The 15,976-nt window shown below is 50.9% G+C and overlaps 1 protein-coding gene across 1 annotated transcript; it reads right to left on the reverse strand.

Moving 5' to 3' along the window:
* Positions 1 to 791: 791 nt before the first annotated feature.
* On the reverse strand, positions 792 to 12,766 carry CCR7 (C-C motif chemokine receptor 7). The gene is made up of 3 exons (XM_032163554.2): positions 12,694 to 12,766; positions 6,144 to 6,193; positions 792 to 3,082 (listed from the first exon to the last, which is right to left on the reverse strand). Exons 1-3 carry the CDS (start codon positions 12,701 to 12,703, stop codon positions 2,006 to 2,008), a joined length of 1,137 nt encoding a protein of 378 aa, XP_032019445.1. The 5' UTR covers positions 12,704 to 12,766; the 3' UTR covers positions 792 to 2,005.
* Between the last annotated feature and the right edge of the window lie 3,210 nt (positions 12,767 to 15,976).

Here is a 15,976-nt window from a genome sequence, read left to right on the forward strand (position 1 = left end):
TGTCTGTCCCTCTCTCCCTGCTCCTCCACAGTCAGTATCCACACTAAAGTTTGAATGTATGTATCTCTCCAACATTCATATGTTGGAACGTAAACCCCAAGGCAATGGTATGAGAAGTCGGTGGGGGGGGGGTTGGGGAGGTGATTAGGTCATGAAGGCTCCACCCTTGTGAATGGGATTAATGCCCTTATAGCAATAAAAGAGCAGGAGGGAACTAGTTAGGCTCATTGTGATCTTCCACTCTCCTACCATGTGAGGACACAGTGTTTGTCCCCTCCAGAGGGCATGGCAAGGCCCCATCTCGGAAGCAGAGAGAGCCTGCACCAGACACTGAATCTGTTGGTGTCTTGATCTTGGACTTCCCATCCTCTAAAACTGTGAGAAATACATTTCTGTGGTTTGTAAATTACTCCATTGGTGGCATTTTGTTGTAGCAGCAGGAAGGGACTATGACATACACCATGGAAGCCACTGCTGCTACAGTGGCTAGCAGAGAGGATCATGGGTGGTTCCAGCTCTCATGCGGCCAGCAAAGTGTCTCATCGCTGACCCCTAGTCCAGCATGCTGTGGTCTCCAAGCCCACAGAAAGGCCCTCCCTCCAAACCCCAGCTTTCAGAGTCTAAGGGGCTGACAAAAGGTCAAGGGCTGTAGTTCTGGTCTGAGCTGGGACAGGTGAGCAGGCCACTGTGCAAGAGCTGCTAAATGCAGAGTCCCCAGGTATCGAGGTTACCTGGACAACTTGGTCTTCTCAAAGCTGCAGTAGGATCAGCATGTCCGGTTCAGTGCTGACTCTGCAGGCTTGGGGCCTATCCTGTGAACTCTGGAAGGGTATATGCAAGATGGACCTCCTGTCCTCATCTTCCTTCTACCTTTCAGCCTCTTGGTCCTGTGTCACCGGACAGGCTCAGAGCATTCCTGAGCAACTTTGTGGTTCTGAGCATCTCTAAGAAACGAAGCCTGGGGGAGGGCAGGGAGGAGGGGAGAGGGGACGGTCAGGTGGGGTCTGGGGGATTGCAAAACAAAGACACACTCATTTGCCATTTACCAAAGACTTTTTTTTTCTTTTTCTTTTAAAGCTGTTGTTTCCTCAAGGGAAAACTTTATTTGTGTGTGGGTAAAATGTTGCTCTCTTAACGAATCGAAAGCAGAACATGAGGAGAGGTTTTCAGTCCCTGTGACAAAGAACAAAGAACAAGCTCGTGGGCTTTGGGCGGCCACTGTCACCCTCCCCGCCCCTGACATTTCCCTTGTCCTCTCCTCCCATCCCAGTGGAGCCAAGAGCTGAGTGCATGTCATCCCCACTCTGGAGCCCAGAGTGTGGCTTTGGTCAGGCGGAGGCAGCCGGCCTGGCCTGCAGGAAACACCACACTCTCCCCTGTTGAGAGCCTGGGAGGGCGACGCGGCAAGTGAGGGGATGAGTGTGCTTTTAGGGCAGCGTGGCAGCTGCCATTCCTGCTGGCTTGGAGGACAGTGGAGAAAACGAGGGAGGGGTTCAGAGAGTTCATTTGACCAGCCGATATCCACTTTTCCTCACCAAGCCAAGAAGTCTCCCCACTATCTCTGGTCTTGGAGACAAGGCCTGGTTTTCAGAAGAGCTGGTCTGAGCATTTGAGTCTGTGGGAGGCCGGAAGAAGGTTCACTCAGAGGACTCATCAGGCCACTCGATGCCCCTTGCACTCACCCTCCTCGGCCCCTTTACTCCAGCAGGTGGGAACCGTTTCTGGACTTTCACTTGCAGTTTTTGGTTTAGGGGACAATAGCCTCTGTTTCCCAGTGTTGTCTGTCTGGTGTTAGCTTATCAGCCCTGTCTTTCTTTGGCATTGGTTGAGGTAGCTGGGATTGGGGTGAAGCTATCTTCTGGAGCAGGGGCTTGCACTGTGAGGGGACAGCTGCTTTTCCCTGAGCAGCTTTTGGCAGGGGGATGTCCTGAGTCATTGCATCTGCTCCCTGTCCCCACCCCAGGGACCCTGGGAGAGGTCCCTCTAGTCCAGGCAGAAGAGTCGCCTATGGGGAGAAAGTGGTGGTGGTCTCGGCCTCCACGCTCATGGAGGAGCGCCGGATGTGCCGACAGGAGGACCACTGCCGGAGCTGCTCCTGGCTGAGGCAGCCCAGGTCCTTGAAGAGCTTGAAGAGATCGTTGCGGAACTTGACGCCGATGAAGGCGTACAAGAAAGGGTTGACGCAGCAGCGGACGCAGGCCAGGCTGTAGGTGACGTCGTAGGCGATGTTGAGCTGCTTACTGAGCTCACAGGTGCTACTGGTGATGTTGAAGTTGGCCACCGTCTGGGCCAGGACCACCCCATTGTAGGGCAGCTGGAAGACTATGAAGACCACGACCACAGCGATGATCACCTTGATGGCCTTGTTGCGCTCAAAGTTGCGTGCCTGGAGCAGGGTGCGGATGATGACAAGGTAACAGAAGCTCATGGCCAGCAGGGGGACCAGAAAGCCGATCACCATCTGGGCCACCTGGATGGTGATAAAGGCCTCCACATGCTCTGTGATGAGAGAGCATCGCATCGCTTGCTCACTGCTGCTCCTCTGGAGGTCACTGTACAGGAGCTCTGGGATGGAGAGCACCGTGGCTAGTATCCAGATGCCCACACAGGACAGCTTGCTGATGAGGAGGACGCGGGCACGGTGGCGGTGAGCTGAGACGGCCTGGACGATGGCCACGTAGCGGTCAATGCTGATGCAAAGAAGTAGGAGCATGCCGCTGAAGAAGCTCATCTTGTAGATCGCAAAGATGAGCTTGCAAAAGTGGACACCGAAGACCCAGGACTTGGCCGCACTGTAGGCCCAGAAGGGAAGGGTCAGGAGGAAGAGGATGTCTGCCACCGCCAGGTTGAGCAGGTAGGTATCGGTCATGGTCTTGAGCCTCTTGAAATAGATATAGGTCAACACAACCAGCCCATTGCCCAGTAGGCCCACGAAACAAATGATGGAGTACATGATAGGGAGGAACCAGGCTTTAAAGTTCCGCACATCCTTCTTGGAGCACAAAGACTCGAACAGAGTGTAGTCCACTGTGGTGTTGTCTCCGATGTAATCGTCCGTGACCTCATCTTGACACAGGCATACCTTTGGGGAAGGAAATGAGGGAAAACAGTCCAGTTTAGCTGGGTGGCTCCAACTCTGGCTGGGATTTAGCCTAGAGCGGTGGTTTTTTTCTTTTCTTTTTTTTTTTTCTTGAGACATGGTCTCACTCTGTTGCCCAGGCTGGAGTGCAGTGGTGCAATCATGGTTCCCTGCAGCCTCGGCCTCTCCAGGCTCAGGTGATCCTCCCCCTTCAGCCTCCTGAGTAGCTGGGACCACAGCCTTATGCCACCACACCCAGCAAATTTTTGTATTTTTAGTAGAGATGGGATTTTGCCATGTTGCCCAGGCGGGAGGAATAGTGGTTTCATCGTGAGGTCCGCATCATCAGTATCATAGCATCACCTGGGAACTTGTTAGGAATGCAAATTCTCAGGCCCCACCTGAGGATTCTGAACCAGAATCTCAGGTGATGGGCCTAGGAATCTGTGTTTTCCTAAGGTCTCCAGGTGATTCTTTGGTTTGAAATCAGTGCTTCTCAAATTTTAACTCCAATACGCATCACCTGATTAATCATGTGAAAATGTCTATCCTGAATCAGTAGGCAGAGGTGGGGCCTGAGATTCTACAGTTCTGCTAATAGGTAGCAAGTGGCTGATTTTGCCAAGTCTGAGAGACTCTACATGTGCTGACAGGGGACTGGAGATCGGCTGGGCTCTGGGGCCAGATAAGCCTTGAGCTGGTTAAACTCTCTCTCTCTCTCGGAGCCTCAGTTTTCTCTCCTGTGAAATGGAGATGAATCCTATTTGCTTCACATGGTTGCTGTGAGGTACCTAGCCTAGGCTCCAGCACCATTTCCTCTCCATCGAGCTTTAATTTTGCCCTCTGGGAGCTCCATGAGAGAGGGAACATGTGTCTTTCTTCTTGACTCTCCTTTAGAACTTGGTGGAGTTTTCCACGGGGCTTACAAAAGACCTCAGCTTTAGGGGGAAAATCCACCTGGGGGTCAAGGTTGAGGAGGGCCTGGAGTAAGAAGAGAGGAAGGCAAATGCTCCCATCTGGAGGCCGTGAAGCCTTGGATTTGGGGCAAACTGCTGTGATCATGGGTGGTGGGTGACCTGGAGAGACTCTAGATCCTGAGTTCCCTCTTAGCACCCAGCAGGAGCTCAGGCAACGTGAGCCCAAGTGCCATAAACTCCGTGAATGGATGATGGGCCATGGGGGTGGGGGTGAGGCCTCCTCAGCAGCTGTGTCCCTGGAAGGAAGCGCAGCTCTCATCTCCCACTCTCCCTCTGTGCTCCCGCCCTCTCCCCCCACCTCTCTGCCTCTCTCTTCCTCGCATCTCTTCCGGCAGATCCCAATCAGCAGGACTCAGCTGCTGGAGCTTTTTTTAGCCTGTCTGCAGGGCTGGGTGAAGGTTCAGCAGCCTGCTGTGATTTTATCAATGAAGGAGGGGGCCCATGCCTGCCCGTGCCTCTGTGCACAGCGATGGACGGGTTTGTGCAGGGCAGGGAGCTGGGCTGGAGGACCTGCCTCACGAGGCTCGTGGTTCTAACTCCAGGAACCAGATTCAGCAGCTCAGCGATGATGGGTTTCTACACATTTGTGCTGGAGGGATTCACTGCATCTTGTCTCTATCTCTTTTTCACATCCAAGTTCTGGATTCGTCACTGTCCTGCTCAGGAACAGGGTGAGGACAAAATGATGTCCAGGAGCCTTTTCTTTGGCCATTGCAAGCCTGAGACGAAAAGTCAGTGGCAACCCCTCTTCCCTCTCCTGGGCATGGCTGCAGGCTGGGAGCCCTAAAGGAGGCTGCTGCCTTTGGCCCAGCCATGGTTACGGCCCAAGGCCTTAGACCCGGGGTCCCTGGACATGAGGGGGTCTCAGCCTTCCTGGAGGGCGGTACTCCCGGCCTCTATGAAGTGCACTCTGCATCATCCAGTCCTGCGTTCCCTTCTCCCCTTGAACCTTGTTCCTGTTTTATAATTCTCCCTCCCCCAGCCTCACTGCCTCTGCAGCCCACAGCCCCACCACATCCTTCCCTGTCTGAGCACCCCCTCCCCAAGTTAAAGGGAAGAATGAGCCTCAGCTGTCCTCCTCCCCTTCCCAACCTTCCAGCCTCCACTGCCAGCAATACAGCCCCCCAGAGTCCTGGAGACAGGGGAGAGAGAGGAGGCAGTGGTGATGGGGAAGGGGGCCAGGCTGTGGGCTGCAGCCCAGACTCCGGGGCCTCTGGGATGGGGTTTTAGGAACAGTGCCCAGTGTGGGGCCTGCCTCTGGCCTGAGCTTCTGGAAAGCTGCCCTCTGGCCTCCAGACCTGGGAATGAGCCGAATTCCGAAGCACTGCCTCTCTAGCTCTGGCCTCAGCTGGACTCCCCTAACCCCACTCTGAGCTCCCACCTCTCACAAATGGGAGAAAGTTGACTCTGTGAGTTACAGTTTCTTCTAACTTTGGCACTTGGTGAGGCACACTTTCTGTCTGTTTCTGGATGGAGAAACAGAACGTTGTAAAGTGAGGGTCTTTGTTCCTGCTGAATTCAGGCCTGCTATAAAGTATGTGCTCATCCACCCCTCTCCCCATCCCTAGGGCCCCATCCTCTCTTCCCTCCCCCACCAGGGAGGCTGGATGGGTCTCTATTTCACCAAAGAAAACGGGGGCTGCGAGGGGAGCCTTTGGGTGAAGGTTGGAAAGAGACAACTTTGGGGTGATAGGATAGTAACAAGATCACCAGATCCAGGGTGATTTTCTCAGCACACGTGCACAAAACCCAGTAGCCTTTTTTGCTTTTTGCAGCTCTTCTCTAAGAACTCAGAGTCCATGTTTCTGTCTCCTGGGCAGGGAGATTGGAGGTGGGATAGGGAAGGTGGTAAGTTATTTTCCCCCATATTTTAACCTAAATGGAGTAAAGGAAGTCCAGAGAACATCTGTGGCTCTCCAGGGTCACTCAGCAGATGGTGAGGGGGCAGCCATTAGCTTAATGAATGGCAGGCGGGCTTATGTCTGCGTCTTGTATCTTCTAGCAAATGCCCAGCTCCTCCACTAAACCCCTGACTTGGGAGGCCATGTGGAGAAGGGAACAGAGCTTTCCTTGGCAGGGAACCTCACCTGGAAAATGACAAGGAGAGCTACCACCAGCACGCTTTTCATTGGTTTCCCTGTAGGAGACAAGGCGAGAAAGTTATTGCTTGGCAGGGACAAGTCTTTGTTATTAAAGAAAGCAGTGGACGGGGAGACGCTGTTGGGAACTTTCCTCCCAAGCTCCAGGCACTGTGTTTGCTGAAAGAGAACATCAGAACCAGATTGTGCCTTTGAACACCTGGCCCGCTGCCCGGCATCACTGTCCTCACCTCCTTCTCGTCCTCCTCCACTCCCAGGTCCTGGAAAGAAGCAGCATCAGAATGCAGGGCAGCCCCTCCCACCCCCTGTCTTGGCCCATCTGGGCTGCTTCTTGGAGCTGGGAAGTCTTCTCTAGCCCAGACCACTCTTCAAGACTGAGCTTGGTTGGTGGGTCTGAGCGCCCCCTCCCACTCCACCTGATGTGGGATGAGGCGGCAAGGCTATGAGGTCGTGGGGTAGGTGCACACGTTTCCAGCCCTGCTTTGGTGCTGGTAGCCACTGGCCCAGGAGCATTTTCCTGGCATCCAGGTGAGTGGGCAGCCACATGTGCACGAAGCCAAGCCTGAGTGCCTCCTGAGGGAGGCAGGCTGAGGAAGGAGGATGACCCCACAGGCTGGGTAGAGGGATGAGGTTTCTTACTGGTCCACAGCGATGCAGACTGCCTCAGGGCGCCACCAGCTCCACAACACCCCCTCACTGAAATGACATTCATTCAGCACTGACTGTTGGTCCACTGGGCGAACACCCTTGGCCTGCCTTTGGGGCAGAGATTCCTTCCCTCTTATCTTGTGCAGGCCCAGAATTGAGAAGGTGCCCCACAATTGCGTGCTGATGAGTATGTGAATGATAAATACATGAATGATGAATAAATACATGAATGACAAGTAAACGAATGCCTGCCCTTTTTCCAAGGGAGAGGGCATCAAGATGGCCCGAGAGGACACAGAGGGGACACTGTCCTGTGGCAGTGTGGGGGGAGGACACTCTTTCCTGATGTCATGACTTCTTTCTTTGTTTATTTTTTTGCTTAACTGAAGTGTCTGCACACACTTTCCCTCCTTTAACTTGTTTTCTAACCTAGGCTTGGGGGGCAGGTGAAAGGGGGAACAGGGTCAGCTTCGGGAAGGGATGTGTTCTGGAAGTCAGGAGGCTTCCTGGGGTCTGAGCAGCCGATGGGGACCCTGGTTTAGCACAAGGCCCGGATGTGCTCAGTCTGGTTTTGTGGCTGAGCCTGGGGCCCAGCAGGAACTTATTTCTTCCTGAGGCTGAGCAGGGAGGACAGTTGACAGAGTAATTTGCCTAGCTGTCTTAGCTTACCTACAAGTCAGGGCGGCAGTAGCCCTCTTCCCGTATCCTGACCCTCAGGTCCCAGCTAGGTAGGGCCTGGCCCACTGGAGAGTCAGTAACTGCGATGCCACAAGTGAAGGCAGGCCCTTGGCAGCTCCAAGCTCAATAGGGCCAGGAAATGCGTGGGAACCTGTTTAAGGCACCTTCTCCTGGAGGCTGGGGAAGCAGTGAGAGCCCAGCCCTTCCGTGTCCTTGGCCACAGCACCACCTGCTGGAGGCCTCGCTGCATGGCACCCAGGTTGCAGTTGGTTAATGTGTTCCCGGGAAAGTGTGTAAAGCCGGGGATTCTGGGCTTGGGAGGTCCTCCGGGAAGGAGAGACTGCATCGGGCTACATAAATAAATAGGTATTTCTCCCGCCTTGAGCAAATTATCCTGCACGCTACTGCTGGACACATCTTCCTAAAGCTTAGCTCTGATGCCAGTCCCCACCTCAACTTCCTCCTAAATCCTCAGGGGCTCTAACCGGCCCTGAGTATGAAGCCCCTGATGCTTGGCCTGGCAGTCCACTCCTCCACTGTCCACTCAAAGAGGGCTTCCTAGCTGCGTTTTCTATTCTGGGGACAGGCAGCCGCTGTCCCCTCGTTCCCAGCCTGCGCTCGGGCGTTTGTAGTCCTGCCGGGATTGGACCCTGTTGCAACAGAGCTCCCCACCGCACCCCTCATTCCCCTTTTTCACTGAATTACCCCTGAGCTCCTGAGTTTAAGTCCACATGTTTACGCCCAACCACACTCTTCACGGTTCAACGCTCCACCCGCCCTCCACTGGCTCATCTAGAGGTCGATCTCGAGGTTTCTTTAAACACGTAAATGTCTTTCGGTTACTCTAGAGAAAGCCCGCTCTGACTGTCAGGGAGAAATGAGAAACCTCAAAGTTTTGATAAGTCACAATGGGTGAGATCTGAGGAGCAAGAACTGTGTTTCTGTTGAACTCTGTTAATAACCCCTTCTCCTGGGTGCTGTCCCACTCCTGCTGTTCCCATCAGGGGAGGGGAGTTGGGGGAGTGCTGGCGTGTGTGCCGGTGAGTTCTCATTCCAGGTGTTTTGGACGAGGTGGATGAGCAAGGGTCTTGTAGGTCCAAAACAGGTGGCTTTCAAGAAACATCACAGGGAAACTTAGGGGAACTCTTGTATGTGGCAAAAGGGAGCCTGGTCAGTGGCCATGAGTCAGATCATCCCTGTCTGTTACAAAGTCATAAAGCAACTGGTCTTGGGCAGCAGCTTCAGTGAGACCAATGAAGTTGGGAATCTCTGGGGCTAAGGAGTGGTTGACCTAGATGTTGGGTGTTTTCTGAGTTCTTGAGTTTTCAGTAATGATCATCATGAAAATTCCCTAGAACTCCAACCTGAGCCCCCAACATGAGAGACTTCCCATCCCGGAAAGATAATTATTGGCTGGCTGCCCCCACCTCCAAACCATGAACTTCCATCCCCACATTTTTCCAGGTCCTCCAGACTGCCCAGGAAATCACAGTTGCCCAATCAGCTCGCCCCAAGAGCCACCCCAAGCTTTTTCCTCTCTGAACTTCCTCACCTGCCAACACAACTTTTCTCTCTCTCTCTCTCTTTTTTTTTTTTGGATAGGGGAGGCAGAGGAGAAGCAGGGAGATGGTGAGAGGTCTAGAGATCTGGGGAATCCACTTTCAGACAGTAGGCAGGGATGGGTGAGAGCCAGGTAGATCTTGCAGTTTCTATGTTATCAATTGCTATATCCAACGAGATAATTCACATTCACTGAGCTCTCACTGCGTGCCACACTGTCTGCACGTATGGTCTCATGTCATCCTCTCAAAAGCCCCACGAGGCAGGAGCTACTATTATCCCCATTTACCAATGAGAAACTGAAACACAGCAAGTAACTTTCTCAGAGTCACACAATGGCCAGCAGAGGAGCAGGCTTTGAAACCCTCCAACTCCAGAAACCACACTCCTAACCATCCTTCTGTGTTGCCACTGGGTCTGTATGTGTCTCTCCCTCATAACATCTCCTGAGCTACCCCGGTGATCCACATCCTAGATTCCAGAAAATAGAGGCCCAGAGAGATTAAGCCAAGTGCCTGGGGCCACACAGCTGCTAAGAGAGGGACCTGAGATTTGAACAGGATAGCAAGGTTTGGGCTCTGGCTACTGCATCAGGCTGCGTTTCTGATGAGCCTGCTGTGTCTAGGACGCTCCACGGAGCACGAAGGGAATCTTTGCTCCCCATGCCCCACTGGCCACCAGTGCTTCTTGCTTCCATCCCCCAACATCCTGGCCCCCAACAGAGCTGGCCCCACCTCCGTTCTGACACAGGGCTTTGCTGCCTCTTTGCTGCCACAGAACTCCTTCCAAAACACAAATCTCATCCTTTAATTCACTTACTTGAAAAATAAAAATCTTTGATGGGTCCCCATTGTTTTCAGGATAAAGTCCAAATTCCTTAGGGATGCTGTACCACATTTTAAGGATTGGGTCTCCTGTGCCTGTGTCCTTCCTCCTCATCTTCCTCCTTGGCTTGGCCAGCTACTCCACCCTCCTCTCTGCTTGCTTCTTTCTTGTCTCTGTTACTGTTGTCTCAGCTGACCATCTACATGGCTGCAGCCTTAGTCCCCAGGACACTCTGCTTGTCAGTGTGGAGTTTTTGAAATAATGGATTTGAATGCCTTTAGGTGGGGCATGCACCCTCTGGGTCACGCACCCTCTGGGTCACTCTACTCCGCTCCACTTCCTGCACCTTATGCCCGTTCCCTCTTTTACCTTGTCGGTCTCTGATGGCAATGGAGTTTGCCATTCCTGCCACATCCTGGGCCCCTTGCGGCTCCTTGTTGGGCTTGACAACTCCTACACACCCTTGAAAAGCCACCTTAAATACCTCTCTGACCCAGGTTCACTATTCCCTTCTTGTCTTGCCCTTGCCCCGGTCAATGCTGTATCTCATTCTGTTGCAGTGGCTTCGTGACATATGTGTCACTCTCCCCACCAGACTGGTCATCCCTGAATCCTTCAAACAATGAGAGTTGACTGAATGTTCCAAGCAAAGAGGAGAGATTTTTCCAACAGCGACCCCAGGCTGCAGCGTTCCTCTCCTCCCCAGCCAAGTTTCTGGCAGGCAAGAAATTGGCCCTGAATTAGCTTTGGCATCCCCCTTTGCCACCATTTATGTATGAGCTGTGAGGCACACATCTCTCATGGGTTCACTTTTTCCTTGCTTTGCTTTTGAGAATTATGAAAGATCTTTGGTCTCATTGCTCGAAGGTGGGGAGGGTGCCTCAGAGCTGCTCATTCAAACCGTGAAAAAGGCCAGCTCAGCCCTGCTTTGGAGTTTTCATTTTGTGTAACAGAAACCCTGCCTCCTCACCCACCTCTTGCTCCTTGCTGGGCAGATGAAGAGCAGAACAACAGATCCTCCGAGGCCCACCCACCCCATCAACGGCCCAGGGCCCGTTTTGAGCAAAGCTTGTCAGTGGCTTCCCCTCCTACCAGTATTTCGGGTTTGACCGTTGGGGCTCTCTCAAGTTGCGTGAAGTGGCAAGAACATCCCTTCTTCCTGGACCAGAGATTACTTTCTCTCCCTGCATCAAAGCCTAGGAGTCTAGCACCCCCAAACCTAGTCTGGGGTAAGACACTGTGCACATCTTCCCAACCCCCTGTTCAGTCATGTGGATGGCTTGAAATTAATCAGCCAGGGCGGGAGAATTTACACCATGGAAATTGGCAAGCACTACAAATTCAGGACTTTCCCTCCACCCTGGAGGCAGCTACCAGTGCTCCACCCCGGGGAGCTGCTTTTCAAACGCCCAGCAGCACACCACTGGGCACTGCTTGGTTTCCTTCCTGGGGGCCAGTATGAAAGGCTGGAGCAGGGTCTTCTGTGGATGACGTCTGTACTGTGGGATTGTGTTGGGGGGCAGTGGAGGGGGTGCTGGGGAGTGGGATTTAAGGGTAGACTGGCTGGGAAATGAGGCATTTGGAAGAGATTTTCGAAAACTAAACTCTACGGAGTTCTTGATATGGTGTATTCATTCATTCCACAGACATTTTCTCCTCACATCCTCAAAGCACCCAAACATGCCTTTCAGGAGTTCACAGTCAGTGGGTGGGGTGACCACTTTAACCCTTTCACAGCTGTTTGCTGGGTCCAGACCCAGGGTTCAGGGCAGGCAGGGAAGGAAGAGATGAAATCAAGGAGGCTGTGGTGTGGCGAGGAGGGGTGTGAGGACAGCGTCAGGGAACCTTCACTTTTTAAAGCCAACCCCTTGCGGCTTTGAGACCGCTGTGGTGCATTGTTTGCTGGTGAGGCAAGCCATCTAGGAACCTGGTCTTCTTAGCCTCAGCCTGGCCTGACTTCACAGCTGAGATTTATAAAGGGGTGTCTGGAGCTGGATCAACCACTCAGAACACCCTCAGTGCTTCCCCTTAACCCCTTCTAGTCAAGATGGAGGGTAGACCCGAGAAAGGGCTTTCTAAAGAGTAGAGTTGTCTGCCGGGGCAGAGTGCGTGAGGTTTGCTGAGGGGCAGGGGCTGTGCTGAAGGCCTGGCTATGATTTCTCCAAGTTGAGTGCGCCTTGCCATCCCATTCCATGTTGCCTGCCCATTCCTTAACTTGCAAGAGGCAACAGCAAAGCCAGACCAAAGCTGGTGGGATGTGCAGCAGAGAGAAAGCAACCAGAGCTTGCATTTGCAACGCACTGCACCATTCTCACAACCCAGTCACGTTTCATTTGCATCTCCTCATGACCCCAAGTGGACAGGTATATGAATATTTGGCAGGGGAGAAAGGTGGGAATCAGAGAGTGGGTAAAAGGTCCTAAGCTCTCTAGGGAGAATTTCTCTGTTGAAACCTGTCCCCAGAGGTCCCAGAGGGCCTAACCTATCACCCTCATGATGAGAACAGGTTCTGCCAGACCACCAAGCCCAGCCCCACCACTCTCTTATGTCCCTGCTGTTTTAGAAAGACATGACCTCGGCTCCTCCCTTGTCCCCACTGGCACCAAAGGCTGACCCCTTCCCCAGGTCTGAAAGGGCAGATGCACCCCTCCTGGGACAGCAGGGGGCATTCTCTGGAAGTAGCTTCCAATGACCACCAAATCAGAACTAATTTCTCCAGGAAGCACCCCATGTGCTCCACCCGCATCCTCCACCCCCATTCCACAGGGTCAGTCTGGGTGTCCAAGACCCTGGTACTGTTCCTTCTCACATGAAGAGGCTCACTCACCCAGGTCCATGACGCTCTCTGGGCGGTAAAACCACACAGGAAGGCTGTGCCCGGCCTCGCGCTACCCCTGTCTGGGGAGGAAGTGGTTCAAGCCCCTTTTAAGTTGTCAGAGGAGCCACCCTCTTCCCTGCCCCTCCCACCCTTGCTCCTCCCCCCAGTCCTCCCTGACTCACGCAGGGCCCCTTCAGTGCCTTCAGACATAAAGGGGCAGAAGAAAGGTGACAGAGGGTGACAGTCGCTGGTCATAGGATCCTGAATCATTAGGTCATTTACATTCAAAAGCCCCCTGTGCTGCCTGGCAGAATCTAGATGAGGGGCCATTTACTGATTGAACAAAGCTATAGCATGAATATCACATGCCAGGCCATGGGTTAGATGTTGGGGAGTCAGAGATGTGTGAGAGAAGTGTCCCCATCCTTCCCTTGCTCTGCTTAGTGTTACAATGGAATATAGTCCCAAATGGCTTTCCCTCTGGCTTCTGGGTAGTTTAGGCCAATGGGAGGCACTGACACATAATGACAGGTAAAAGGGAACAGATATGCCACGACTTATCTTTTTTCTCCCCCCTTCCCCTCCCCTCCCCTCCCCTCCCCTGTCCTCCCTCCCCTTTCCCTTTTCTCCCCTCCCCTTCCTTTTCCTTTCTTAATGACAGCTTTATTGAGCTATAATCCACATCCCATAAAATTTACCCTTTTAAAATATAGAATTCAATAGTTTTTGTATGTTCACAGAGTTATGTAACCATCACCACAATACATTTTAGAACATTTTTTCTCACTCCCACTCAAGAACCCTGTAATCATTAGCAATGACCGCTCCCCTCCCCTCCTGTCGTCGAAAGCCCCTGGCAACCACAAATCTACTTTCTGGCTCTATAGATTTTCCTATTCTGAACGTTTCACATAAATAGAAGTATTTAATATGTGACCTTCACATCTAGCTTCTTTCAGTGGTATGGATCCATTCCCCATTCCTTTTTATGGCTGAATAACATTCCATTTTATGGATATACCACATTTTGTTTATCTGTCATCAGTTGGATGTTTGGGCTGTTTCCCCTTTTAGCTATTATGAATGATGCTGCTATAAATATTTATGTACAAGTGTTTGTGTGGACATATGCTTTATTTCTCTTGGGTATATACCTAGAAGTGAAATTGTTGAGTCATATGGTAATTATATATTTAACATTTCGATGAACTACCAAACTGTTTTCCAAAGTGACTACACCATTTTATGTTCCCATCAACAATGCTCAGGGTTCCACATTGTCAACAAAACTTACTATTGTCCATTCTTTTGATTCTAGCCATCCTAGTGGCTGTAAAGTGGTATCTCATTGTGTTTTTTTTTTCTTTTTTCTTTTTTTTTTTTTTTTGGAGATGGAGTCTTACTCTGTTGCACAGGCTGGAGTGCAGTGGCACGATCTTGGCTTACTGCAGTCTCCACCCCCTGGGTTCAAGTGATTCTCCTGCCTTAGCCTCCCAAGTAGCTGGGACTACAGGCGCATGCCACCACACCTGGCTAATTTTTGTATTTTTAGTAGAGACGGGGTTTCACCATGTTGGCCAAGCTGGTCTCAAACTCCTGACCTAAGGTGATCTGCCAGCCTTGGCCTCCCAAAGTGCTGGGATTACAGGCATGAGCCACCATGCCTGGCCTCATTGTGGTTTTGATATGCGTTTTCCTAATGACTACCGATGTTGAGCATCTTTTCATGTGCTTATTGACCATTTGTATTTTTTTTTGAGAAATTTCTATTCAAATCCTTTGCCCATTTAAAAAATTGGGTTATTTATTTTTTATTGTTGAGTTGCAAGACTTCTTTATATATTCTGGATACAATCCCTTATCTGATACATATCTGTAAACATTTTCTCCCATACTATGGATCATCTTTTCACTTTCTTGATAATGTCCTTTGAAGCACAAGGGTTTTTTTGTTTTTTAAAACCTGAATCTCTGGCAAAAGAAGCACAAAGTTTTAAATGTGGTGGTTCAATTGATTTATTTTTCTTTTGTCAATTGTGTCTCTGGTGCCATATCTAAGAAACCAATGCATAATTCAAGTATTCAAAGATTTATTCTTATATGTTCTTTTAAGACTTTTATAGTTTTAGCTGCAACATTTAGATCTGATCCATTTTGAGCTAATTGTTGCCTATGGTGTGAGGTAGGGATCCAACTTTATTTTTTATATGGATATCTAGTTTTCCCAGCATCATTTGTTGAAAAGACTATTCTTTCCACCATTGAACTATCTTAGCACCTCTGTTGGAAATCAATTGACCATAAATGTAATGGTTTATTTCTAGACTATCAATTCTATCTTATCAATCTCTGTGTCTGTCCTATGACAGTACCACACTGTCCTGATTACTGTAGCTTTATAGTAAATTTTGAAATTAGGAGGTGTGATTGCTCCAACTTTATCTGTCTTTTTAAACGTTTGACTGATCTGCATCTCTTTCTTTTCCATATGCATTTTAGGTTATCAATTTCTGCAATGAAACCAGCTGGGATTCTGATAGGAATTGCATTGAATCTGTAGATCAATCTAGGGAGTATTGCCATTCTAACAAAGTCTTTTGGTCCATGAACATGGGATTTTTTTCATTTATTTAGGTCTTCCTTAATTTCTTTGTACTTTTTAGGCTGCAAGTCTTTCACTTCTTTGTTAAATTTTTTCTTAAGTATTTTACTCTTTTTGATGTGCTTGTAAATGAAATTGTTTTCTTAATTTTATTTCCGAAGATGGCCAACTAGAAGCAGGAATGGGGCATGGCTCTCTCAGAGAGGAACAAAGGGGTGAGTACATACAACACCTTTATCTGAAACATCCAGATACTTGCATTGGGAGTGATTAAGGAATCAGCTCAACCCACAGAGGATAGAGGAAAGCAGGGCAGGGCAATGACCTACATAGGAGCAACACAGACCCAAAGGAAACCCCCTCCCCTCACCCCACCAGGGAGGTGGTGAGTGAATGTGCAAACCTGGGGAACGATGCTTCTCCCACCGATCTTTGCAACCTTTGGATCAGGAGATCCCCTGTGAACTCACTCCACCAGGCCTTTGGGTCTTACACACAGAGCTGCATTGGGGTATTGGCAGAGCAGCTGCTCAGGCATGCACAGACACCCAGGAGCTTTACATACTCAGGGTCCGGAACCCCAGCAAAGGTGACTGCCACTCAGGCAAGGCAGGAGGTCTGTACATACCCCTAGGAAGGAGGCTGAATCCAGGGAGCTGAGCATCATTGGTCTGTGGGCCTCACTTCCAT

This window comes from Hylobates moloch, unplaced genomic scaffold (assembly GCF_009828535.3).
Source record: "Hylobates moloch isolate HMO894 unplaced genomic scaffold, HMol_V3 SCAFFOLD_10, whole genome shotgun sequence".
Classification (NCBI taxonomy): domain Eukaryota; kingdom Metazoa; phylum Chordata; class Mammalia; order Primates; family Hylobatidae; genus Hylobates; species Hylobates moloch.

Bases quoted from the DNA above. Each gene is read 5' to 3' on its own strand.
- CCR7 (XM_032163554.2), bottom strand. The intron at 3,083-6,143 runs GTGAGGTTCCCT...CCTTCCCCAAAG, and splicing joins CTCTCCTTGTCATTTTCCAG to GTATGCCTGTGTCAAGATGA.